General features: G+C 53.4%; 8 protein-coding genes across 8 annotated transcripts; 3 read left to right on the top strand and 5 right to left on the bottom strand.

The window, feature by feature from the left end:
• Positions 1-178: 178 nt before the first annotated feature.
• Positions 179-3,010, top strand: AYO21_06207 (hypothetical protein; the record flags this gene model as incomplete). The annotated part of the gene is made up of 3 exons (XM_022656170.1): positions 179-254; positions 429-471; positions 523-3,010. The coding sequence occupies 3 exons, from the start codon at positions 179-181 to the stop codon at positions 3,008-3,010; spliced, it is 2,607 nt and encodes an 868-aa protein (XP_022511515.1).
• Positions 3,011-3,294: 284 nt separating this feature from the next.
• On the bottom strand, positions 3,295-3,719 carry AYO21_06208 (hypothetical protein; the record flags this gene model as incomplete). Its single annotated transcript, XM_022656171.1, has 2 exons — positions 3,295-3,611; positions 3,662-3,719. 2 exons carry the CDS (start codon positions 3,717-3,719, stop codon positions 3,295-3,297), a joined length of 375 nt encoding a protein of 124 aa, XP_022511516.1.
• Positions 3,720-5,634: 1,915 nt separating this feature from the next.
• AYO21_06209 (hypothetical protein) lies at positions 5,635-7,552 on the top strand (the record flags this gene model as incomplete). The annotated part of the gene is made up of 3 exons (XM_022656172.1): positions 5,635-6,046; positions 6,129-6,615; positions 6,766-7,552. 3 exons carry the CDS (start codon positions 5,635-5,637, stop codon positions 7,550-7,552), a joined length of 1,686 nt encoding a protein of 561 aa, XP_022511517.1.
• Positions 7,553-7,832: 280 nt separating this feature from the next.
• AYO21_06210 (hypothetical protein) lies at positions 7,833-8,542 on the bottom strand (the record flags this gene model as incomplete). Its single annotated transcript, XM_022656173.1, has 3 exons — positions 7,833-8,225; positions 8,299-8,429; positions 8,521-8,542. 3 exons carry the CDS (start codon positions 8,540-8,542, stop codon positions 7,833-7,835), a joined length of 546 nt encoding a protein of 181 aa, XP_022511518.1.
• Positions 8,543-9,374: 832 nt separating this feature from the next.
• On the top strand, positions 9,375-11,280 carry AYO21_06211 (hypothetical protein; the record flags this gene model as incomplete). The annotated part of the gene is made up of 4 exons (XM_022656174.1): positions 9,375-9,846; positions 9,949-10,438; positions 10,524-10,855; positions 10,907-11,280. 4 exons carry the CDS (start codon positions 9,375-9,377, stop codon positions 11,278-11,280), a joined length of 1,668 nt encoding a protein of 555 aa, XP_022511519.1.
• Positions 11,281-12,584: 1,304 nt separating this feature from the next.
• AYO21_06212 (hypothetical protein) lies at positions 12,585-14,021 on the bottom strand (the record flags this gene model as incomplete). Its single annotated transcript, XM_022656175.1, has 2 exons — positions 12,585-13,781; positions 13,896-14,021. 2 exons carry the CDS (start codon positions 14,019-14,021, stop codon positions 12,585-12,587), a joined length of 1,323 nt encoding a protein of 440 aa, XP_022511520.1.
• Positions 14,022-15,973: 1,952 nt separating this feature from the next.
• On the bottom strand, positions 15,974-17,416 carry AYO21_06213 (hypothetical protein; the record flags this gene model as incomplete). Its single annotated transcript, XM_022656176.1, has 1 exon — positions 15,974-17,416. One exon carries the CDS (start codon positions 17,414-17,416, stop codon positions 15,974-15,976), a length of 1,443 nt encoding a protein of 480 aa, XP_022511521.1.
• Positions 17,417-17,920: 504 nt separating this feature from the next.
• On the bottom strand, positions 17,921-23,585 carry AYO21_06214 (hypothetical protein; the record flags this gene model as incomplete). Its single annotated transcript, XM_022656177.1, has 6 exons — positions 17,921-18,009; positions 18,065-20,247; positions 21,352-21,656; positions 21,709-23,316; positions 23,378-23,522; positions 23,578-23,585. 6 exons carry the CDS (start codon positions 23,583-23,585, stop codon positions 17,921-17,923), a joined length of 4,338 nt encoding a protein of 1,445 aa, XP_022511522.1.
• Between the last annotated feature and the right edge of the window lie 183 nt (positions 23,586-23,768).

The raw sequence follows: 23,768 nt of genomic DNA on the forward strand, positions 1-23,768 counted from the left end.
AAGAAGAGAACTTGGTAGGAGATAGTAGTCTAAAGGGCGTGAGGAGCGTGAAGGGCGTCGAGGATCCGATGGCAAAAAGATAGACATCTCATTGGAGCGAACGAGGGGCAACTGGTGGATGTGTGCATGGAGAACTCCGCCGCCCTTCGATTGGGTCTTTCATGACGGGTTGGGCGCCATGCTGAGTTTGAGGATGAGCTTCGATTTACAACATTGGCATTCGGAGAAGAGTGCGGTACTCCGATTGAGCTATCGTAGGTGTCCACTGGGGTGGGACGTTGATTGAAGGTTGGTCTCAAGACGAGCAGATGAATAAGGCTGCGGAACATGCATTTGTTGCGAGGCTCAGATGCAGCCTTGCCCAGGCTGACGTCACACAGCCTTGGTCGCAAACAACACGGACCTTTCACACTTGACTTGATTCTCAGCCGTAGTCTCTGTTGCGCCGCACAATCACTACAGCATGGCCTCGTAAGTCGTGCACTTGCTCCAAGTCGTGAGAGTCTTACTGATAGAGCTTAGGAATCTCCTCGAAATCCCCTTTCGTCGTACGCACTCTGTGGACCTGTCCTCCGCAATCAAGCAATACATCTCCACGAAATATGATCAGTCGCCGGAAATGTTCGCAGATGACCTGCGAGACATTGATCGTTTACGCAACGACGCCATCAATGTCCGCGAACCTCATGTCAGCGGTATCAAACGCCTACAGATATATGCTGCTCAGCTACGCTATCTGGGCGGGAAATTCCCCATCGATGTTGGTGTCGATTTCCCGTGGTACCCCGCGATAGGCTACGATCGAGACAAGCCCGTGCTACAAAACAATCTACGGTTCGAGCTGGCAAATATACTCTTCAATCTTGCGGCATTATATTCACAACTGGCGTATGGGACGAACCGAGCGACGATAGATGGCCTCAAATCCGCTGCCGAGTATAGTATTGCTGCCGCCGGCACCTTCGCCTTCATACGGACCGACATCCTCCCTGACATGCGCTCAACCCCACCGGAGGATATGGATGATATAACTTTGGACAGCCTGCAACAACTGTGTTTGGCACAAGGTCAGGAATCGTTCTGGCAGATAGCAATCAAAAGGACCATGTCGGACGGCACGGTAGCAAAACTTGCAGCCAAGGTCTCGGATTACTACATCTCTGCAGCTGATGCCGCACGCCAGTCCCGGGCTGTGAGCGCGGAATGGATACATCATTTCCAAGCGAAACATCACCACTTTGCTGCTGCCGCGCAGTTTCGACAATCTCGATATTGTCTGCAAACCAAGCAGTATGGAGAAGAGATTGCCAGGCTCAAGGATAGTCTCACCTGCGTGAATGAAGGGCTTCAAGAGGCCCGATACATCAATGCTACAGTAGCCGGGGATTTGAATGGACTCAAGTCCAAAGTCACTGAGGAGCTGAAGAGAGCTGAAAAGGACAATGATCTGATCTACCTGCAAACACCAACGCCCAAATCAGAGTTGAGACTATTGGATCGAACAAATATGGTCGCTGCAAAAACACCTGCAGATATTGTCAATGGCATTTCTCTGCTCGGTGAAGGCAAACCTTTTGGAAGGCCATTATTCGAAAAGCTTGTTCCCTATGCTGTCCATCAGGCTGCGTCCATATACGCCGATCGGCGCGATCGTCTTGTCAACCAGTCCATCATTGTTGATCTCGAAGCCATGACAGCTAGGCTGAGAGAGATACTGCAATCGCTCGATTTGCCCGGGTCATTACAGGCCCTCGAAAAACCGCTCGGCTTGCCTGGCAGTCTCGTTTCGAAAGCTGAGGAGCTTCGACAGCAGGACGCGCTGTATAGGATCAAGAGGTCGATGGAGGACACAACCAAATTGAAAACGAATGATCTTGCGATCTATCAGGAAGGCGTTGCATTGCTGGAGGCCGAGAAAACCGAGGATGAGCGAGCTCGAGCAAAATACGGCACGGATAGATGGGCACGTCAACCCTCTACCACAGCTTTGGCCAAATTATATCAGACTTCAAAGGAGCTTCAGACATACCTGAACTCGGCCGCTTCGAGTGACAACTTGGTGCAGGCAAAATTTCGGGAGAACGAGCACATCCTCAAGATCTTGACAGGCACGAACCGTGATCTTGAGCGATTTGTCCCCTCGTCCAGTCAAGTTACTATGACACCAGCCATCGAGCAAGCCGCCTCTCGATTACGAACATGCCTGAACGAAGTTTCCCGCTTGGAGACTCGGCGGAAAAATCGCATTGCAGCTTTGAGAGAGAAAGCGAAATCCGACGATATTGGACCGGCTTTGCTCGCTGAAGCAGCTCGCCTGGAGCGGGAGTATCCCATGCAGAAGATCGAACCAGGACAGTTTGAAAAGCTGTTCGAAGCACGGCTGCAGGCTTACGAGCCTGATCGCGAAGCTCTCATCGCTGAACAAGAAGAACAAGACCAAATTGTGGCTCGCCTGCGCGAAGCCAACAAGGCATTCTCGGATGCCCGACGGGGTGACACCAGCACCAAAGATCGTCAGAAGGCTCTCCAGATGCTGGACACAGGATACGCCAAATATAAGGAGCTCATGAGCAACTTGGACACCGGCAGAAAGTTCTACAACGACCTTGCCGTTCATGTGACACGTTTCCGAGACAATTGTAAGGCACAAGTCTCTGAACGCAGGATTGAAGCCAGTCAGCTTGAGGCGGAGCTTGCTGGACAAGACATGGGCAGGCTCAATCTCCAGGAGACGCGAAGGGAATTGCGGAGCCAGAATACTGCACCGCAAACGAGAAGCCGTCCACAGCAACAGCCCCCTGCCGAAACCCAAGAAGCACTGACGGCACCGGTGCCAACAAGGAATCCGCCCCCTGGAGGTGTAATGCCCTCCACTTCGCCTTTACCAGTCGGTGTTGCGGGAGGCACGATTGGTGGTGGAGGAATCTGGACACCGGACATGGGCATCAGATTTGGTGGGGCTCCTAATCAACCCGGACAGGCGGGTTATCCTACCCCAAGACGACCATGAGAATCGCTTGCGATCCTCCAGACTCAGCTGCCCATATTGGAGAGGAGATCTTTGAAAACATACTAGCTCCCAGAGATGAAGAGGTGGTGTTGACTCTTTTGCATTGTGCGACTCCCATCCAGTCCCCTCTATATAGCGAAACATCCGCGCCGCAGCTGACACCCTGACCTGACAAAACCCTTGACGAAGACCCGAACGCCTCTTCCCCCCTTTGCCAATGTGCGAAAGATGCCTCCTGATATCTGGTAATTCACAGTCTCGATGAGCCAATAACGGCGGCCATGCTAGTAGTACGTGGAATCTGAGGACTTTGCAGAGTTCTTCTTGATGTAGTGAACGGCAAGCACCACTCCCAGGGACCCAACACAGACCAGCACTACCATGATCAACAGACATATGCATAATCTGCTCCTTCTCTTGTGAATCGGCCGGTTCACCTGCACGGGATATGGACGGTCGACCACGTGCTGTTGTGCTGGAAGATAGACATATGCGTGGTCTTGACCGTTACCGGCAGCAACAAAAGCACCATTCCCGTTGGGGTCCAGGGCTACAAGGGCTTCTCCGCTGGAACCATAGTAGGCTGGGTTATTGCCTCCTCCTTCTCGAGTTATTAGCCTGATGCCGTGATGCGAAAGTTGAACCACAAACCTGAATAGATTGGCTGATATCGGGCACGACGCGGAGGACTTAGGATCCCATTTGGCATTGCTTCAACTGTGTTTTCGATTGTCGTGCTCAGAGACGAGAGGGGGCAATCCAAGCGCCGCCTTTGTGGTGCGAAGTTGCAGGATCACCGCAGGTTAATATTGCGGAATGGCAGAGACCCAGCTGAGGCTGAAGGAGATTGCCAACCCGGCGACTCACTAGTCCCTGCACCTTGCTTTTCCCGGCTGCATCCTGCATGAAAGTGTAAAGGGTCTCACTGCCTCGTGGCTTCTGATGGTCCTATCATCTCTTGTGACATGGTGCATCGGTGGCTGATTTGGACCTATCAAGGTCGATGTGCCGAGACCGACTTGACCTCAACCGTCGGATTCCAGGGCTGAACGGCGCCCGGTCTTCCAGCAGCTGTTCGAGTTCGTGTTGACGGGTTCCAAAAGTGCCAGCCTGAGACAAAGGCAGCCAATCGAAGAAACCCATCAGGCTTCCGAAGGCGTCCACTGCCTCATCCTGTCAAGATTTGTCACAAAAGCTTCGCCTGCCTGAGCCTGACAACCTCAGAGCCATAAGAGAGGTTTGGCCCACCTCTTTTTGTCTCTTACTCTGTCAAGACTTGCACGCTTTGTCGATCTGAAGATCTTCGTACCAAGATCCCACTGTCACCATCCAACCCACATGGCCGATCCAGTCACTCTCGCCATCGGCGGGGTTGGGGTTGCTGTTGCACTAACACAACTCGGTCAGGCTGTATACAAGGGTCGCAAAGATGACAAGCAAAATCGCAAGATGATGCAGATGGTTCAGGTATGCCATTTTCTGGGACCTACCGATTTTGATCTCTTCTATTGACACATGTCAGCAAAATAATGGCTACGGTGGCTCACATTCGAGCGGTCCGGTCACTCAACCTGCCTACCCCCATCCAAATACCCATACGCTTGCAATATCGCATCAAACAATGGGTCGACAGTCCACTTTCACAAGTCCAAATGGCTGGTTTGTGTCCGTTGGGCATGGTCCAGAGGCTCGATCGTCGGGCACTTTCATAACTCAAACTACCTCATACAACAGTGGATTTCCTATCAGTCATGTCAACCATAACAGTCACATCCCCTCACAACCCCAAGTCTTCTTACCAGCCCCAGCGGCGGGTATGATGCTTCCCATTGAATATACGCAACCATACACCACGGGAAGAGTCGTGGAACTGCCTCAAACAGGATCACAACGGTTTCTTCCGGACTCGGCGAATCACATACCTCGATATTCTCACACAGAGCCCACAGTGAAATCGAAGAAGTATCAATGGTGAAGAGCTGGCCAAGGGTGCAGCACGTGAGACCGGTGTTCCATGAAATACCATGTGAAGGCTGCGGACATCAGTTGAAGGATATTTCTGTGAGCAAAGAGCCAGAAGAGAAACGTCATCTCCTTGCATAGTATAGGTTGCAGGTCGCTTAGAGAGGCGTTTGTCCGATTGTATGCACTCTAGATAGACAAGCGAGTAATGGGGCGGTCAGTTTCGAATGGAAACGGAGCTTGTATCTGGGACGTTTCCTTTAAGGCAAAGGGTATCAACTGGTTCTAGACCGCAACCGTGATCTTGCCTAACTTTCCCAAGCCAATGGTACCCTTATACCACTTGGTAAGTACTCATATAGTCGGGAGAATTGCGGTATCCACCGCCCAGGCGCTCATGCGGAATTGCTTCAAGAGGAAGTTGGATTTTGCCACTAATCCCAATGAGGGAAAAAACCTCTCGCCCAATCAGCTTCGTTGATGCCCCACTTGGTATGGCCCCCAAAATCTTAGTCAACGACGCTTCAGATATTGTCGACCAAGAGCCATCCCATCTCTCCATGCAAACAAGCAAAGGTGGACTCTTGCTTCGTGACCTTGATCTCCCTGCATGTACACATCATCAACGATGGCTTCACTTCTGAAAAAGGCAACTCTTTAAGATGCGTCAAACTCAACTCCAGCCCGGCCACTGGGAAGACTCGGTCACTTTCCGCGCCCAATCCGGCCCTCCAGAAGAGCGGACGGGAGCCGGATACGACACAAAGGACGACGAACAGGACCAGCAGGACTGTCCGGGACAGTCTCGAGATGGACGACAAGACGCATTGACATCCAGAACATCTGGAGCACCGGCTGCTACAACCCCGCGAAAGCTACACGTCGGGCGGGGGAAGGTCCGGATATCTGGGACGAAGAAGGCGGTTCCTAGGAAACAAGAACATCACGAGGCTCTGGCTGTGGTGAAGTACCCTCCTAATCCAGCACCGTTGTTGGAGCCCGATGCCGACGAACCGTATTCTCTTCTCCCATCAGCAGTGCCGAATGGCGTGGTCAAACGATACATGCATAGCCGTCAGTAATCCCGAGCCCACCCTTGATTTTTTCGAATAGAGATTGGATAGTTTCTTCGATACTGACTAGCACACATATCCAGTCCCCAATGTGCTCGCGAAGCTGGTATCCAATGCCGGCTTGACCGGGAACTATGGAAGGTCCTTTGCGAGTACTATGATGGCCTCGCTATCGCAGCAGCCGGCACAGCTGCACGCTATGATGTTCGCGGTGATGGTGCATGACCGTATCCAGCAGGGAATCAGTGAGCCAAACACGACGGAGCTACTGGTCGGTACAGAAGCTATTCGACACCTGAATCGTGAAATCAGCGATCCAAACCCCGAACGAGCCCTGTCGGACTCCAACATCTGGGCCGTCCTGGTGCTTGCATATTCGGGTCGCGAGGACAGAATCAGAAGGGGCCAGAGCTACCCGCGACAGTCCTTTTTGAGAGAGCTGCAGTCGATCCATATCTATCTGAAGATGGAGATCGTCATTGAGCATGTGCTTGGCCTCATCAAAATGATGGAGCTCCTCGGGCCTTTGTCCAAGATCAAGACACACGGGATTGCTACCGTGGTATCTTTGTAAGCCGGCCCCCTTTTCGTGCCCGGTGCGACAACCCCCCCGACCATCCATCCCCACATACCCACAATCCGCACAGTTTGCCTGAAAAACTAGGAACGGCCTAGCCGAAGCGTCCCAATTGCTGACTTATCATGCTACCGAACCTATAGATGTGGGATCATGGGCGCATGCCGGAATATTGGGCGGCCCATCTTTCCATTTATATCCCACACAGCCACGTTCGTCCGCGAAGATGGCCGGCTGTCGGTCACGAGCTACGAGCGCGACGCCGTTGCTGGCGACCTGGGCCAGCTGGGCACGAGCTTCCGGCACGTCTGGAGCGCGGGGTCATCCACGCCGAGCTACATCGATGATCTTCTGGCCGTCATTCAGGATATATGCGACTTCACCGTGGTGGTCGAGAACCACGCGAGTGGCAGGTGGGTGCCGCGCACGTCTCCCGTTATCATCGACCAGAGAAACTATGTCCAGCACAGCTTGATGTCCCTGCCCTCCGCGGAGGAACTCCTCGCCCCGAAACCCACGGACGTCGCGCTGGACGATTCCCAGTACGAAACCTGCCGGCTGGCCTGCATCATTTACTCCTTCCTCGTCGTCTTCCCCGTCCCACCTGTTGTGGGCCCCTTTGAAACCTTGATCGACCGGCTCAAGAGCGCTCTGCAGACGACCGAGTGGAAGAGCTTTGGCCGCCCGCGACGGAAGTTGCATCTGTGGACTCTCACCATGGGGGCCATCGGGTCGATTGGGTTGCCTGACCGGCCGTGGTTCCTTCTCCGGATCATGGAAGTGTTGGACGACGACTTCGACATGGCCGGATGGCAGGATCTGAAGGGCTTGTTGCAGTCGTTCCTGTGGCATCCGCGCACGAGCGATCTTGACGGTCTCGATGTTTGGAAGGCCGTTCAGGTGGGAGTCAATGTGCCAGACGAGATATGACATCTTTTGAAATGAGAGCGAGAAGGAAACAGGTCCATCATGCCCACGTAATACAGCTATTGTTTCCGCCCGGGTAGATGGAGTGTCAATGTCAAATGGTTCACATGAAGAGTAAAATGAAGGGGTGATCCCAACCACCACGGAGCACATAATGAACGCCAATTGATGGGTCTGCGATATATGTTTTCAAAAGAAAAAAAGACAGTCAGTCGTGTAGAGCATTCCATTCTTCCACCGCTCTCCCCTTCTTTTTTCCATCTTCCAAGGCGAGGCGGCCAGATCAAGTTCCACCATAGCCCGTGTAATACGATCTGAACGTCTCGGGAAAGTCGGGAAACTCTGAGGTTCCGCCGCCGTCGCAGAAGAAATTCCGCAGTTCAGCCTCTGCCGCGGTTATGGCACTCGTCTGAGGGTACTGGTGCTCGGGCGTCGTCGGGGACGAGGACCAAGTCCTCTCGGCGTCGCGCGAGTTCTTGAGGAGTTCGATGCTGCGGAGGAGCTCCTCGACGCGCGCTTCCAGCTGTTTGATTTCCTTGGCCTGTTGCGAGCAGGCGCGATTCAGAGCCTCGTGCAGTTGTCGGAGTTGGGTCCATTCGGCTTCCAGCGCCTCTACCCTGATCTTCTGCCTTGCGCGGAATGCCTGTTGGGCGATTCGATTCTGTGCCCTTCGACGCTATGGGAAAGAAAGGAGAAGAAGGCATGAGTTTACGGGCAGTGTGACAACATCTCGGGTCGTGTTTCCATACCTCTCTCATCTCTGCTGTCTCGCCCATCTGCATTGCTCCTGGCAAATTGTCGCTGTCAGAGGATGTGGGTATCCTGCCTTCAGCTCGCGAAGGATCTGAGGGATTCTGCGTGGCAGGCTGGCGAGAATCGTCTAGATGGGGTGATTCTTGTCAGTATCTCATTCATTCCCTCACGCGAAGCCGGAACGTGAGTGTGAATGGAGGTGAAGGGCAACAACTCACCAGGATTCGTAGCGTTGCTCATGACTGCGATGTGACAACTATGGCTATAGATTTTGCCTGAATCTTTGTCGGATGTGATGTCTATTGTCTTCAAAGCCTTCCCGGGTATGGGTCTCGGAGAATAAATAACCTCGCAGGAAGTGTGTTGAGAGTTTCTGTTAGATATGCTCCTAGCGCCCGGTGAAAACTGACAAAGTGGTGCTCGAGTGGTCAGAGGGTTGGGTGACTAAGGATCAAGTATAACAGCCGTTCTGAAATTCTGCCACTGTCCTGGAAGGTGAACTAGAAGAGTAAAGAGGCTGCCCACCAGCAGTATGCAATACCGGACCTCCGAGGTACATTTTTAGAGCGATGGTCAATTTTCAAAGGGTTTCAGGGCTGCTACTAGGGCAATAGAATGTGTTTCGCAGAGTCTGTGAGGCTGAAATACTGTATGAAACCAGAGGGGGGGGCGTGTGGCATAGAGAGGGTGAACCTGTGCGGGAAAGCATTTAGCAGTGGATACCAATTACACAAATATGGAATTATGCCGACTACAGTAAGGCTCCATCACACTAAAATCCAACTGCCAGAACGGGATAGCCTATCCGGTTAGTCAGCCGCTTGTGCACGTGCCTGGCCTGCGCCTCGGAAATTCTGCTTTTGCTCCAAACACAACCGTCTCTCTTGCCTTCATCACGATCACGATCCTGCACATCGCCTTGTGTCCCATCCCATCTAATAGTCGTCCGGTCACTGGCTACTAGTACTGCCCCCGTGGGACTTGCGCCGATCCGAGTGCCATTGAAACCAAACTTGCGGAAGCAGCGGTCTCCGCCCAACCACAATGCACGAACCCTGTCTGCCATTTCATTATGCCAGACCAGACCGAGGAAGGCGACCCAGCCACACAAAAGAACCAAGCTGAACCTAGACTGCGATTCGTCACTGCCCGGCCCGACTCCAACCAGGCAAGACGCGAGGCTAAAGCCCTGATCCGAGCCCACGCTTCGCGCGCATCGTGGGCCAGGATCAGGCAAGGCAAGCAGTCGAGGCAGGAGACCGGTTCTCTGCTCGGCCCAAACCCAGCTCCGGGCGCGAAGCAAACCCATCCAGTCAACACCGACCCAGCATCGCTTATAGACGACGAACAGGACCAGGACCTCAATCCAGGGCGTGCTGGCCCCTCGGGCGGCCAACTAGTTGTCCCAACTAGAAGGCAGACGATCTTCACCTCGTGTCTTATTCCCGACCCTCTTTGCACGGTAGGGTTGGGCGACATTGACCCGTTTTCAAGCTACCCATCGAAGCTACCCAAAGAGATAGCTACGCCTATTATTAGCCAAGGTAAGCCAACGCATCTACCACCCACTTTCTTGTGCGCAGCATCGAACATACAATCGAAAGACCGACAGAAGCCCTTGATCTAATTTTGCATGCTGTTGACAGTTAACCACTACTTCAACATCATGTTTCTCCCGGAACCAGATCGCATTGAAGAAAGCGTGGTACCCCGCTGGATATCTTGGTACATGAGTAACAGCATCTTGTTCCACGCCCTGTGCTTCAGCCAATTAGCCAGGCTGTCGGTCACCGAGGCTTCTGGCCTCGACCCAGTTAGTCAGAGGGTGAAATGGTACTGCTACTCGCTGGTGGTTCGAGAGGTGAATAGACGATTCAATAATGTCTCAAGTCGGTGTTCCGACGAGAGTATTCTTGCCGTGCAGGCACTGGCATTTCATGGTGACAAGGCAGCAGACGACAGCGAACGACCCCGGGTGCCCTCGCAGGGGCCAATGAATGCCATGCAGGGCCTGGATATCTACGCAGGTCGACTAGATCCCGTGAACATGCACGTCCATGGATTGGCAAAGATGCTGGCCATGCGGGGAGGCATTGATGACATGGAGATCCCCGGTCTGGCAGCGATGCTCAGCTAGTAAGAACGCTCACCTCAAGATGACCGTTGTTCTCCACCTCATGCGCATTGTCACTCTTGCTTACTTACATCTGACTGATTTTAGTGGAGACCTGATCCTGGCGTCACGATCGTTGCAGAAACCGACCTTGCCCTTTGTGCCAATCGGGGAGTCTCCGGAACATACCCTGGCCACAGTCAAAAGGATCGGGCATCCTCTAGCTCGGCTCGGTGTAGGATTCCAGACGCTCTATGATCTGCTTCCTTCAGAAGTGGCTCAAGAACTCCACTTGGTATTACGGCAGCTGTCGACATACTTGCTGGCGGTCGAAGACTATATCATGGGTAGACCGCGATCGCAAAGCATGCTAGTACTAGTCGACCAGAGGAACTTTGTCCAGCATAGCTTGATGTCCTTGTTCCTGGATTCCAGGGACAGTACGTCAGCAGACGAGATTTATTCACTTCGACAGGCTGCTTGGTGTGCAGGCGTCGTCTACAGCCTCATCGCCGTCTTCCCGGTTCCTCATGTGCGAGCGCCCTTTGCAAAGCTCTCTGCAGGGATCAAGCAGTATCTGATTTCCACGTCGAGCAGTCAAGACGGTAAGAGATGGCGGAAGGCCACATCGCTGATGCTGTGGATCACCTTTATGGGCGCGCTGGCCTCCACGGCCGATCAGCACAGCGAGGCAGACAAGACGTGGTACCTCTCCGTCCTCGAGCGGCTTGTGTACAGGATGCAGATTTTGAGCTGGCAGAGTCTGAAGGACCAACTGCTGAATTTCCTGTGGTTTCCCAACACGAGTGACGACGACGGACAGCATTTGTGGAAGGAGATACACACTTCGAATCCTTTCAGGTAACACGCGCTGAGAGGCTTATAGCGGACAAAGAAACAGGTATAGATGTGCAGCCTGACCGAGTCAATGTTACACCGCCCGAGGAGAAGAGATGTACGAAGAATATCACGCCGCTGCATCCCTCTGGGATCCGCTCTACCACACGATTTGTGGACACTTAAAGGGGAATAGTGCTTCACACATGAGACTCTCCCTCTTTGCGACGTCATCATATCGGACCGGGGTCTTTCAAGCTCGACACCTTGTGGCTACCAGCACAGCATATCTTTTGTGCCCATCCTATGGTCAGTCAATGGTATAGCAATCTCGCCATCCATCTCGTTGCAGACATTGGGAGGGTGGGACTGAATGTTAAAGAACCCAAAGGCCTCCAACAGAGGCTTTGACTCGAGTTGAGTTGGTGGAATTCGCGTCGAAAAGGTACCCCTCCTGCCCTCTCCGCTTGACAGCGAGTCTAAGAAGGAAGGCGCTAACACAGAGCGAAGACGAAGACAAGGACAAGGGCGATAGGCGGGCGCCACTGGACCGTGTCGGCCAATCAGTTAGATAGTCCTCAGTGCAGCATCTCGCCCTGTACCGACGTGCACGGCGGGCGTTACCTGCGGGGACACATTACCATCTCCATCCACCGCGGCGCAGTGAAGTAGAAGCGGAAGACGCGAACTTTGACTATCAAAGACCATCTCAACCGCGTGAACCTGAGATCCGAGAGTTGGGACCGAGATGGAGATGGAGATGGAGATGGCGCTGGCGCTACTCGTTGATACAGAGTGGAACCGAGTATCTCAGCCTTGCGAGACTCTCTCCTAGAATCCAGAGTACAGCTCCGGCAGGTGGATGAGCTGGTAGCTACATACCATATATGTATAAATCAAATAAACACCCAAATCCATCATGTGTGTGTGTGGGTGTGTGTATCTGTACAAGTGCTATCTATGCCGCTTTGGACGGGCTCTTGGGACATGTATACTTTTTTAAATTTTCTTTTCTCTTCTCCTGCTTGGAAGCTTGTCAAGTCAACTTGTGCTCTGGTAATGCCCTGGTATACCATACGATACCTTGCTAATGAGATGCTTTGTGATACTATCCCATGCCATGTCGTATCATGTCATGTCATGCCATCCGCAAGTACCATGTACATACATGTACATCCACATATAGTGCATGTGATCCATAGCGCCAAACACGAAGCACGAATTTCATAGTTCACATAACACCCTCTCTCACTTCCTCCCTCTCTCTCTCTCTATATATATAAACCACGAGCGCCCTTCCGGGTGCGCAGCGCCAATCAAAGGACAATGTTTTCAATCCTGAGGGGCAAACTTCCCCATGGTCCCCGGAAACCTGCCCTGCTGGTACCTCGCCCAAGCGTCATCGACGACGTCGCGACAATCGTAACCGAACAAGAACGGCTGAAAGACCGGGTCGCGCCAGCGGTTCTGGTAGCCCTCGAAAGGCCGGTCCTGCCAGGCGATCATTTGGCGGTCGCGCTCGCGCTGGCGCGGGCCGTCGTGGAGGTGGAAGACGTCGCGGCCGAGCTGGGAGGAGGCATTGACGACGCGGGTGGCGCGCGGCTTGCGCACCGCCTCGTAGATGCCCAGCACGTCGGGGATCTGGGCGCGCGACTCGATCCTCTCGAGGAGGTGGCCGAGCACGGCGCCGTCCTCGACGGCCTGCGCGGCGCCCTGGGCGAGGTAGGGTAAGGTGGCGTGGCACGCGTCGCCGAGCAGGGTGAAGCGGCCGCGGCGCTGGTCGCTCCACGAGGGCATCTCGCGCGAGTTCTGGAGGCGCCACTTGCTGGTGTCGTTGCACAGGGTCAGCAGCGCGCGCAGCTGCGGGTCCCACGCGGCGAAGAGGGCGTGCATCTCGTCCAGGTCGGCCTTTTGCTGGTTGACCAGCTCGGGCAGGTTGTCCGGGCAGGCGATGACAATGTTGTACAGGTTGCCGCCCTTGAGGAGGTACGAGACGGCGTGGGCGTCGGGCCCCAGCCAGTAGTTGATGTTGGGCACGGCCACGAGGTCGCGCAGCAGCGGGTGCGCCTTCATGGCCTCGGCGGGCACCACGATCCGGTACGCCAGGTCGCCCGTCAGATGGGGCGGGTCCGGACGGCCCAGCAGCGCCTCGCGACAGACCGACTTGAGCCCGTCGGCGCCCACGATGAGGTCCGCCGTGAAGGGTTGCGCTTGGCCTCTGATGTGCGCCGCCGGCAGGTCAAAGTCGATGCCCGTCACGAAGCTGTCCAGCCGGATCTCGACGCCCTGGCGCTCGGCCTCCTCGACCAGGATCTGGTGGTAGTCGGCCCGGTGGATGTGGAGGTACGGGTACCCATAGGCGGATTCGCAGTGGGGGATCAAGGGCTGGGTGGACAGGACCTTGCCGTCGCGATAGGAGCGCAGGATGAAGTTTTGTGGACGCACCGACGCCTTTTCAATGGCCGGGAGAAGGCCCCATCGAGAGAGGATGCGGGTGCTGTTGGGAGGGACTTGGATGCCTGCACCGACCTGGAATGAGAATGGCGTTAGTTGAGCAGTTCACTCTTTTTTTTTTCCTCACTCCCCCTTCCTTCTCTGTCGCATTATTTCATGAATGGATAGATGGATAGATGTCCCTCTTACCTCTCCCAACGCTGGCGCCTGTTCCAGAATCGTCACTTTGTGACCAGCTCGAGCAATTGCAATTGCAGCCGCCAATCCCCCGAGTCCCGCACCGATGATGGCGACGTGGAGTTTGACTTTGGCCATGACTTGTTGCCCAATCCCACTTAGATCGCCTATTCGACAGGGCTTGGGTCTTTTGTGAATAGGTGTGTAGAGGAACAAGGCTGTCCAGATTCAGGGGGAGGGTCAAATGACGTAATTAATAAATTACCCCAGGTGTCACGGCTCACCACCCGCAGCGTCTCCGGGGTTTTTGTTCGATAGGGGACAGATTCTATCAAGAGGGAATTTTCCGATCTTAACCAGTAGGACAGAGATGGTCTCGGAATGGTCCGAAATGGGACTTTTGTTGAAATGCCTAAGTCGTGCAATCCGGCGAAAGTGAAGAGTACCGAACTCGCTCGCTGCGCAACTTCAGGTGTTTGCTCCCAGTAGAATTATTATCCCTTTTTGATGAGAGGTGGTGAATAACCCTTCGCAGGGATCTGTGTTCTGAAGATACAAAGGTTGGAGATGATTTGTTAGTAGTAGTAGTAGTACACAATGTAGAAACAAAAGCAAAAACAAACGCAGCAGATCTTGACGGTGATGGTTGTTATATATCTACATATCTCATCCCATCGCAGGCGTTCGTACTTATAGAGGTACTTGTAGGTGGTGCAGTTGTGACCGTGAAAGTTGAGCAGCTTATTGCATTGCACTGCCGTGGCGAGATACCGACACCCGTCAAGCATCAACTCGGCGGAAAAGCATTTTTACATTTTTCTCCAGTCTACAAATTCTCCATTGCTCAGCACCTCGTAATACCGGGTTGGCCTTTTCTGTGGCTCAGGTGACAATTCCGCAGTTGGCGCGAGACAAGACAACACCCGTGGGCGACCCCGTCTTGATCCATCGTAATCGTGTACCGGTAAATCCAGTCATTTTTCTTGGGAGGAACACACAAGTTTCGGAACGTTCCTTAACCTCTTTTCAGCGGCGTACACCAGCAATTCGCCAGGCCCTTCCAAGAATCTCTTTGGGTGAGGCCTAAGCCTGAACCTGAGCCTGACAACCCGATCTCAAGCCCCGTGACGGCCTTTCTCGTCTCTCCCTCTCATTTGGCTTTGGAGCCTCCCTGCCTGGCCCCCCATCGGCAATCTTGAGCGGGATGATTCTTTTTACAAGATCCTTGGGCCTTGGAAAAACTTGCCCGCCTACGCCGCCTTCGCTCTGCTGCCTTCGCTCTGCCGCCTCCGCCTGACCCGATGATCTGCCGTTGCAAGTCCCTCGCACTGTACACCGTACTTGTACCGAGTACTGGAGAACCTCCCCACGCACGCGGGTGCAATCTTCGGCAGTTACCTACACCAGCCTCGCGTGCCTCGCGTGCCTCGCTGTTAGGTAGTTGGCATTACACCACCACAACGAGTCACGTCGACGTCGTCGTCGTCTTCTTCTTCTTCTCATTATTTCTCCAGAACTCCACAAGGAAAAGGAAAAAAGGACATTTGACAATGGAATACATACACGATCATCTGTGTGAGGAAGGGGAGAAACAGCATTGTATCTGCCCGCCTTGCAAAAATTTATTTGCGGACAGGCAAAGGCAACGCCAAAAGGCGTGAATGAGATGAGAGGCACAGACAGAGACAGAAAGAGCGTGCGTAGATAATCTGGTTGCTGGTCTGCTAGGCTGCTGGAACGAAAGAGAAGAAAGTCCTCACTGGCAGACTGGGTAGAATCCTCGTGTTCACACTACCCTACGTATTTATCTAGACCTTCTCCCTCCCTCATTCCTTTTTCGCTTCCAGTTCGTCCCATCCCTTCCTGGCCTCTGCCAGAACCAACATGGCAGGAAATAATATGCACCATGGCACTGCCCTCACTTGCCATCTGCCCCCTTAAAGCTGCAAACGAAAGACTCAAAAAAGTTGCCAAAACACAACAGAAACAAAGGCAGGACCCACGGTCTTTCCTATCAATAACTAAGAAACGCGCTGTAAGAGTTCGATGGAAATACCACCAATATCCCCACAATACACGAACCCTATCAATCAACGCCCGCCTGCATTGTTGGCACACGAAAATGGCTTATTCGTTGTCCCGGTTTCGACCATGGCCGAGATGCTGGCGTATGTTCCCACCCCGAATAAGATGGCGGCGACCAGAATATTGACGCAGTTGAGAAGAAACAAAAAGGCCTTGCCCAAACTCCATTTGCCGTTGAGATTCATGTGCATCCAGAACATGCCCGACAATCCGAATGTGAACCAAGATGCAAACAAGGCCGAAGTCAAGCCCAACAGGTGGTTGAACACGGGCACAGCTTCGGCAATGACCCACGCCCCCAGCCACGATATGCTAACGATAGCGAACCACACACCGTATGATTTCCACGTCTTCTGGTGCAGCAGGTCGTCCTCTCGGTCGTGCAGCAGTCGTACGTACAGGAACTTGGCCCCGACATGCCCGTTGACCACTCCGGCAATGACAATCGTCACAATTGCCACCCCGTACGCAACCTTCTTGACCACAGTACTCGCACTGTCCAACGCCGGACTGGCGACATTGTCTCCGGCGTAGTAATACACCACCACCGCCGTGATGATGTACATGGAAATGTCACTGCATTGCAGAAACGCGAGGGCTTTGGGAAAGTCATGTGGGTTCCTCAACTCGGAGATGAAGGTGAAGAATGCAACGTGACCGGCATACGCAAAGACCATGTTCGACACCGCGTTGAACCCGTCCCTGAAGCTGAGATCTGGTTGTGGCCAGAGACGAACATGAAGGACCCCGTCTGGGCCCGCCCCCGGCTGCGTGATCGACACCCCGACCATGGTGATCATGACCGCACCGATGATACTCACGAAGCTGGCAATCGAGTAGTAGGACAGGTGTTTCAACGTCCGGGGCAATGTGAAAATCAGGCTCATAATGGTGCCTAGCACCATCCAGACAATGGTACACGCCCCGTGGTCGGTGATGGCGTTCATCATTATCGAAAAGGTCAAGATGTGACTGCCCATGATAAAGACATAGAACAAAAATTGACCCCAGCCGAGAATGAAGTTTCCCCATTTACCAAACAACACTCCACCGGCGCAGGCCATCGAGTGAATGTGAGGGTATCGCCTCTTAAACTGTCCGATGACAAACCCGGTATACGATGCCATCGCCCCCAGCAGCACGAGCAGAATAAGACCCGGGACGATGCCCAGCGTTGCCATCGCAGCCGGCAGAGAGAGAATCCCGAGAGAGATGGTTTCAGCCACCATAACCATGCCCGCCTGCCACCAGACCATGCTCTTGTATTCCACACCACCGTCGATCCGGCTGGCCATAGGATCGATTTGTTTCTCTTGCTCCATATCCCCATTCTTGGGGCCACTCTCCGGGTTGCCATGGTCATTCGAAACCAACGTGTCGTTACTGGTGGGAAGATTGTTGTCGTTATCGCGGGCATCGGTGCCCGACGCGTTGCGAGAAACGTCCATTTTTGATGCGACTTAGGACCCAGGAAATGGTGGTATTCGACAGCGCGATGTTCTGAGGATGTGTGGAGGCGAGCCGCACCGTGAAAGCGAAGGGTACGGAGTGGTGACGGCTCTGCTCCAACGGACAAATACGTTGCTAAAGGATAAGGAGTCTGCGCAGAAGAGAATAGTCCAGCAAAGACAGGGGGAATTCGTCCCTTTTTGTAGTTCTGGACGTGTGACCACATGCTGTGTTGCAGGCAGGAACCACCGACAACTGCTGCAGATCCAAGCAGTAGTTTGTTGAACCGTCAAAGCCCACACTGGATCGGCAGCGCTGAATGGCTATCCTTCTGTACGGATGAGTTGTATCCAAACATCGTGCGAGGACCGTCACTGATACACTTGGTACGACTAACAGGATCGTCAGGGCCACAACAGCGACATTACTCTACCAGAAGCTCCGAGGAAACACCATCGTTTGGTTAAAGGTTGCCCAGACTGCATATCCAGCGGAAGAGAAGGCTACTTGTTGGCGGGCGAGTCTTGTCCCAGGACTGGATTTTGTCCCGGTCTCAATTTCGAGTCACTCTCGAGAGTGTCCGCTGGACCATCTGCAATCTGTTAGCATTTCTTACAGCTTGTTGAGCCCAACAGCCCTTGGCTTACCATATCTTGAATAAAGCTTCCTCTCGTATTCGTCGGCGAACCCGGCTTTTCCACTCTCAACATCCTTTCTCGAGACATTCAACTTGCTCCGTGGGAGGCCCATCGAGGCCAGAAAAGCCACGCTCTCCTTCCATTCGATGTCTTTCCTCTTGCTGTCCCACTTTAGCTCTTCGGCCATCAAATCGATAACATTAGGCAAGGCTTCCAACGCCGCTTGGGCGTTCAGGAATGCTAATCTTGTCCTTCGTGCAATCACATCCACGGCTCGTTGCGCGAATTCGTGTCTGACTGCGTACCGTACTTCTCCATCTATAAATGGGTAAAGCGCCGAAATACGCTTTCCTCGCACTGGGAACCTCTCGTTGGTCGGGCTTGAAAGTGCTGCCACAGTCCATGCACGATCACCATATGCCTCCGCAAGATGCTTTGCCACTTCGGTCTCGAGACCGAAATGTTGAATCAGATTGATGAACAGAGTCTTGGAAAATCCATGGGCACCAACAAGCCTGACTTGGTGTGTTTGGCAAGTCCCATCGAGCGGAGCAGCGTCGTCCATCTTCTCAGTCCCACTAATTCTCGTCGGAGTTGTTAGTGGCCTTGTCTGTAGCCCGAATTGGTCGATAGCTTCATCGACCGCATCCTCTGCCATTTGACGATATGTTGTCCATTTACCACCAGCACAGGTGAGCAGTCCTGAGGTCGAGACTGTCACTAGATGATTTCGCACCAATGACTCGGTATTCTTAGCTTTGGGATCTTTTACGAGCGGGCGAATCCCCGACCAGGCGGCAAGCACATCACCACGTCGGACGTTGATCTCCGGGGACAGATATCCCTTGATCTCGTTCAAAATCCAGCCGATTTCCTCCTCCCCAGCGATCGGATGCTGGGTGATCTTACAGGGGGCGTCGGTCGTGCCGGCGATCGTGTTCCCTTGCCAGGGGAGGAAGAAGATGACACGGCCATCCGACGTTGCAGGATCGATCAGACCCATCGAGTTCCTCTGCGGACTGTAATATCCCGGGAGCACCACGTGGACACCAGAACTAGGAGCAACAATTTCCTGGACATTCTGGTCGTCCATCTTTCGTATCGAGTCGCAGAAAGGCCCTGTCGCATTGATGATGCCTTTGGCGCGTATCGTAAAAGGCGCCGCCGGCTTGCCATTCTTTTCGGCAATCACATCTCGAACAACAGCACCATTCAGTTTGCCATTCTGGTCCTTGGTCAAGCCGGTGACTTCCATATGGTTGACCACAGTCGCACCGTACAGCGCAGCCGTTGCCGCAATGGAAATGTTCATGCGACTGTCGTTGTGCGCGCCATCATAGTACACCAGCGCTCCCACCAAATTCTCTTTTCTCAACATCGGAAATGCGTCCAGGGCCTTGCTCTTGGTCAAGAAGTAGCTGGTTTCAATGCCTTCGCTACCTGCCAGATAGTCGTAAAGCTTTGTACCTGCCCAGAAATACGGTGCTTGCCACCATTTCTGCAAAGGTATCATGATAGGAAGCCACATGGATAGATGAGGGGCTGTGTCGAGGAAATATTTCCTCTCACGCAGAGCCTCCTTGACCAGAGCATATTGATTGTAGTCCAGCTCCCAGAACGCCTTTTCAAGGTATCGTACACCACCGTGCACAAGTTTCGTGCTCTTACTACTTGTCCCCGCCGCAAAATCATCGCGCTCGACCAAGGCAACCTTGAGACCACGAGTAGCAGCATCCAGCGCAATGCCTGAACCTGTTGCCCCTCCCCCGATGACCAAGAGATCGTATGGCTCCCCAGCTTCTTGTTCCGCTGGCAAGCTCGTGTCGCTATCGCCACTTGTTGCGCCTCTTAATCGGTCTAAACTATTCTTCAACTGTTGCCGGATGGGCGTTTCCGCTGCGGCGCCCACCAGTCCACCACTCTTCCTGAGGTCGGCGATCTGTTCCGCACGGGGCTTGATCAAGGGGAACTTGGGAGGGATGATCGTGCCGTCCTCTGTTCGCGGGATGGGGACGATGGCGCCTTGAGAGCCAGGAACATTGATGGGACGGTAGGAGAGGTACAATATGGTGCCTCCAATCCCGGCGATCGCAGCACCAGAATAAAGGAGTGGTTTGAGGAAACGACGTGCGGAAGGAGAGCGACCGGCCGAGGCCATGGTTTCTATAATGCGAGGTCCAGTCTGGCGTCCACTGCGCGGATCAATCGTTCAACAGTGATGGACTGCGCGGAGAGGGCTGTAACTTCAACAATTGACGACCACAGTGATCAATGCCACTTCTTCTGGACACCCATGATCCGACTTCTCATAAAAGAGATGGTGGAATGCCACAAAGCTAGGGCTCAAAGCTTTGGAATGCTCATGAACAATTGAGGCTGAAGAGGTGGGTAGGGCATCGATGCCCAAGTTATACTAGACAACCAGTTTGTCAGGTAGTGCACGGTTCACACTTGAGAAAAGGAAGCTGGAATGAAGCCGAGATACAACTCCAAAGGCATGTGAGAAGAAGTCTTCGGACTTGTCATGAAGGGGAAGAGCCCAAGGGGGAGAGTCCCGTGTGTCCCTCGCCAAAGGGTGAATGGCTGATGGGCGCAGCGGAGAGGCATGGATGTGCATGAAGCCCGCTGCATGGCCGTCGTCATGGTTCACTGCACGGCATCAACGGAGCCTTTGGGACGAGTGGAAATCCGCGTGGGGGGACCAGAGGGATGCATTTCGGTGTTGATGGCCCGACCTCAGGGCGGCTTTAAGCGAATCGGGCGGTGGTCGATTGGGTCTCCTGAGCTTGACCTATACCCCCATGCAAGCTATTGGGCGCCTCCTCGGTGTCTATGGGGGCGAACCCCCAAGCCCCTCTAGAGGCACTTCAATTTTAGTACTTACCTAGACAGTTAGCCCCGGCTTATACAGACTGGACGAGGCAGGTGAATAAACACAAATGGAAAACATGTGATGTGCCACAACACATCCGAGGGTCGAAATTCAGAGGCCGCGAGCATGTGCACATCGCACCTGGAGACAGATCTGGGGTAGGTTCAAGGTCTCTAAGAGGAATTGTTGGTAAATCGTGCAAATGTTGCAGGGGGGTGATCACCGCTGGTGCAGCCCAATATCAGATTTGTGTCCAAGGCGCATCCATCCTGGCTATACAACAAATAATCAACCCACTTTCTTTTTTGGTAAATCACCCACTAGAAGTGGCCTAATTAACCCCCATTACCCCCCGTTTTTAGTTTTCATGCAAATGGAACCGTGGCCCTCAGGAAAATGGCCGTGCGCACTTGTCCAGACATACTAGGGGTCGACGACGTGCCCATTGACAGACTCAGCCTTCTGTTCCAGCAAGTCGATGTCAATCTTGTTCGCGGCAACGCTGCTTGGATTCGTCTCCTTGTTCAATTTAGACGGTGTAACACCTCCTTCTGTTGCAGTCACGGACGATCTCAATGGGCTGTTAGGGCTGTCGGAGCCATTGTTCAGGTTCAGACGCTCCAAAGCTTCGAGTTCCGCTTCAGAAAACTGCCTCAGGTGCTTAGGTTTAAAAGGGACCGGCGTGGAAACCCGCGATGTCAAGAACTGCCGAGTTTGAGAGTCAGCTTTCTGTTTTCAGATTCCAGGTAAAACGCGCTTCGCTGTGGGGGGTGAGACATACCGAGCTTGCTGCACTCAACAACGCGATCAAGGATGCCTGGACCACATCTTCATGTATGCCAACTCCCCATACTTTCTCGCTCGAGTTGCTTGCCGTACACTCTATATACGTAGCAGCTTTCACTTCTCTCCCTTCACCAATGGCGTGCTCCTTGTAATCCGCCACATCAAGATCAATTCCCAAGGAATGTAAAGCATTGGCGAGGGAGGAAATGGCACCATTGCCCACCCCCACGATCGGGTGCTGAACTCCATCAATGGCAATGATACCTGCAAACTGTCGTTTGGCAGTCGAGGTATTTTGGGCCGGCGCCGTTGTCTGGGGTGGCTGGCCTGCCGAAATCTTCGTCTGGGGCGCTGGTGAGGGAGTCCGAACAGCTGTGATGTTGTAGTCGATGAGAGTAAATCGCGGATTCTTCCTGAGATGATACGACTCTTCAAACAGGGCCTGGATTTCTCGAGGAAGCAACTCTCGACCTTTGGCATCGGCTTCTTTTTGCACAATCTTGCTGAATGCGATCTGCAACCCGCGGGGCAGGTCCAGTTCCAGGCTGCGTTGGATAATCCAGGCGACACCCCCTTTACCAGACTGTGAGTTGACTCTGATGACGGCTTCGTATGTACGTCCGATGTCCTGAGGATCGAGTGGCAGGTAGGGCAGTTCCCATGGATCCTCAGCACCACGACCTTCCTTTTTCCGAAGCTGAAACCCCTTTTTGATAGCGTCTTGGTGTGAGCCGCTGAAGGCACAAACTACTAACTGGCCACCATAAGGCCACCGCTCATTGACGGGTATCTTTGTTGATTCTTCACAGACGCGGATGACTTTGTTGATGTCACTGAAATCAACATTGGGCCAGACACCTTGCGTATACAGATTGAGAGCCAGGGTAACGAGATCAACATTCCCGGTTCGTTCCCCATTGCCGAATAGAGTGCCTTCGACTCTTTCAGCACCCGCCATCTGAGCCAGCTCTGCAGCTGCTACAGCACAGCCTCGGTCGTTGTGAGGATGCACCGAGACACAAAATTTCTCACGCTCGGTCATATGGGTGCAAAAGTATTCGATCTGGTCCGCGAATATATTTGGTGTGGCCATTTCCACCGTGGCGGGGAGGTTGAAAATCAATTTGCTATCTTCGGTCGGCTCCCACGCTTCTTTTACCGCTTCGCACACTCGTACCGCAAACTCGGGCGACGTATCTGAAAAGGTCTCGGGGCTGAATTCGTAGAGCCATTCTGTACCTGCGTGGCTAGGATCGTCCTTCGTGATGGATCTCGCAAACTTGGTACACTTGACAGCCAGGGCAAGAGTCTCGTCTTCAGTCATGCCAAACACAATTCTGCGGAAGCATTCACTGGTAGCAAGATATAAGTGTAAAATGGCCTTTTTGGCTCCTCTTACAGACTCCACAGTCCGCCGGATGAAGTCCTCGCGGCAGGGTGACAGAACCTGCACCCAAACGTCGTCGGGGACCACGCCGGGGGTTTCGATCAGGTATCTTGTAAAGTCGTAGTCGGTTTGCGAAGCGGAAGGGAACGAGACTTCGATTTCCTTGTAACCCAGTTCAACAAGCATCTTGAAGAAGCGCAGTTTTTGTTCACCATCCTAAAGCGACTGTCAGTCTCTAAACCAGCGGGTTGAGAGGTTCCGGAGCGAGTGTTCATACCATCGGATCAACAAGGCTTTGATTGCCGTCTCGCAAATCAGTGGCCAGCCACCGAGGAGGCTTGTCGTTGGTCCGCGAGGGCCATTGTCGGTTAGGCAAGTCAAGAGGCTTGAACTTGCGGTATTTTTTCCAGGGCTCTCGAAGCCTAAGATATGTCGATTAGTCCTACCCTGTGATGCTTACATAGAGCCTGCACATACATAGGCATAGTCAACGAGCAATTCGCGACCGGAGACCAGTCGTCACTGTCAAAGAGAGTTGGTCAACCGAGGATGCTGGAAGTATGCGGGCAAGGCGAGGAAGTGGCTCGGCTTAGTATCTGAGGTTCGATTGCGATCACCACACCAGGGTTTGAATCAACGTCGAAGAGAGCGCGAGTATGAATGTGAAG

The sequence above is a fragment of the Fonsecaea monophora genome (genome assembly GCF_001642475.1).
Source record: "Fonsecaea monophora strain CBS 269.37 chromosome Unknown Scaff42, whole genome shotgun sequence".
Taxonomy (NCBI): domain Eukaryota; kingdom Fungi; phylum Ascomycota; class Eurotiomycetes; order Chaetothyriales; family Herpotrichiellaceae; genus Fonsecaea; species Fonsecaea monophora.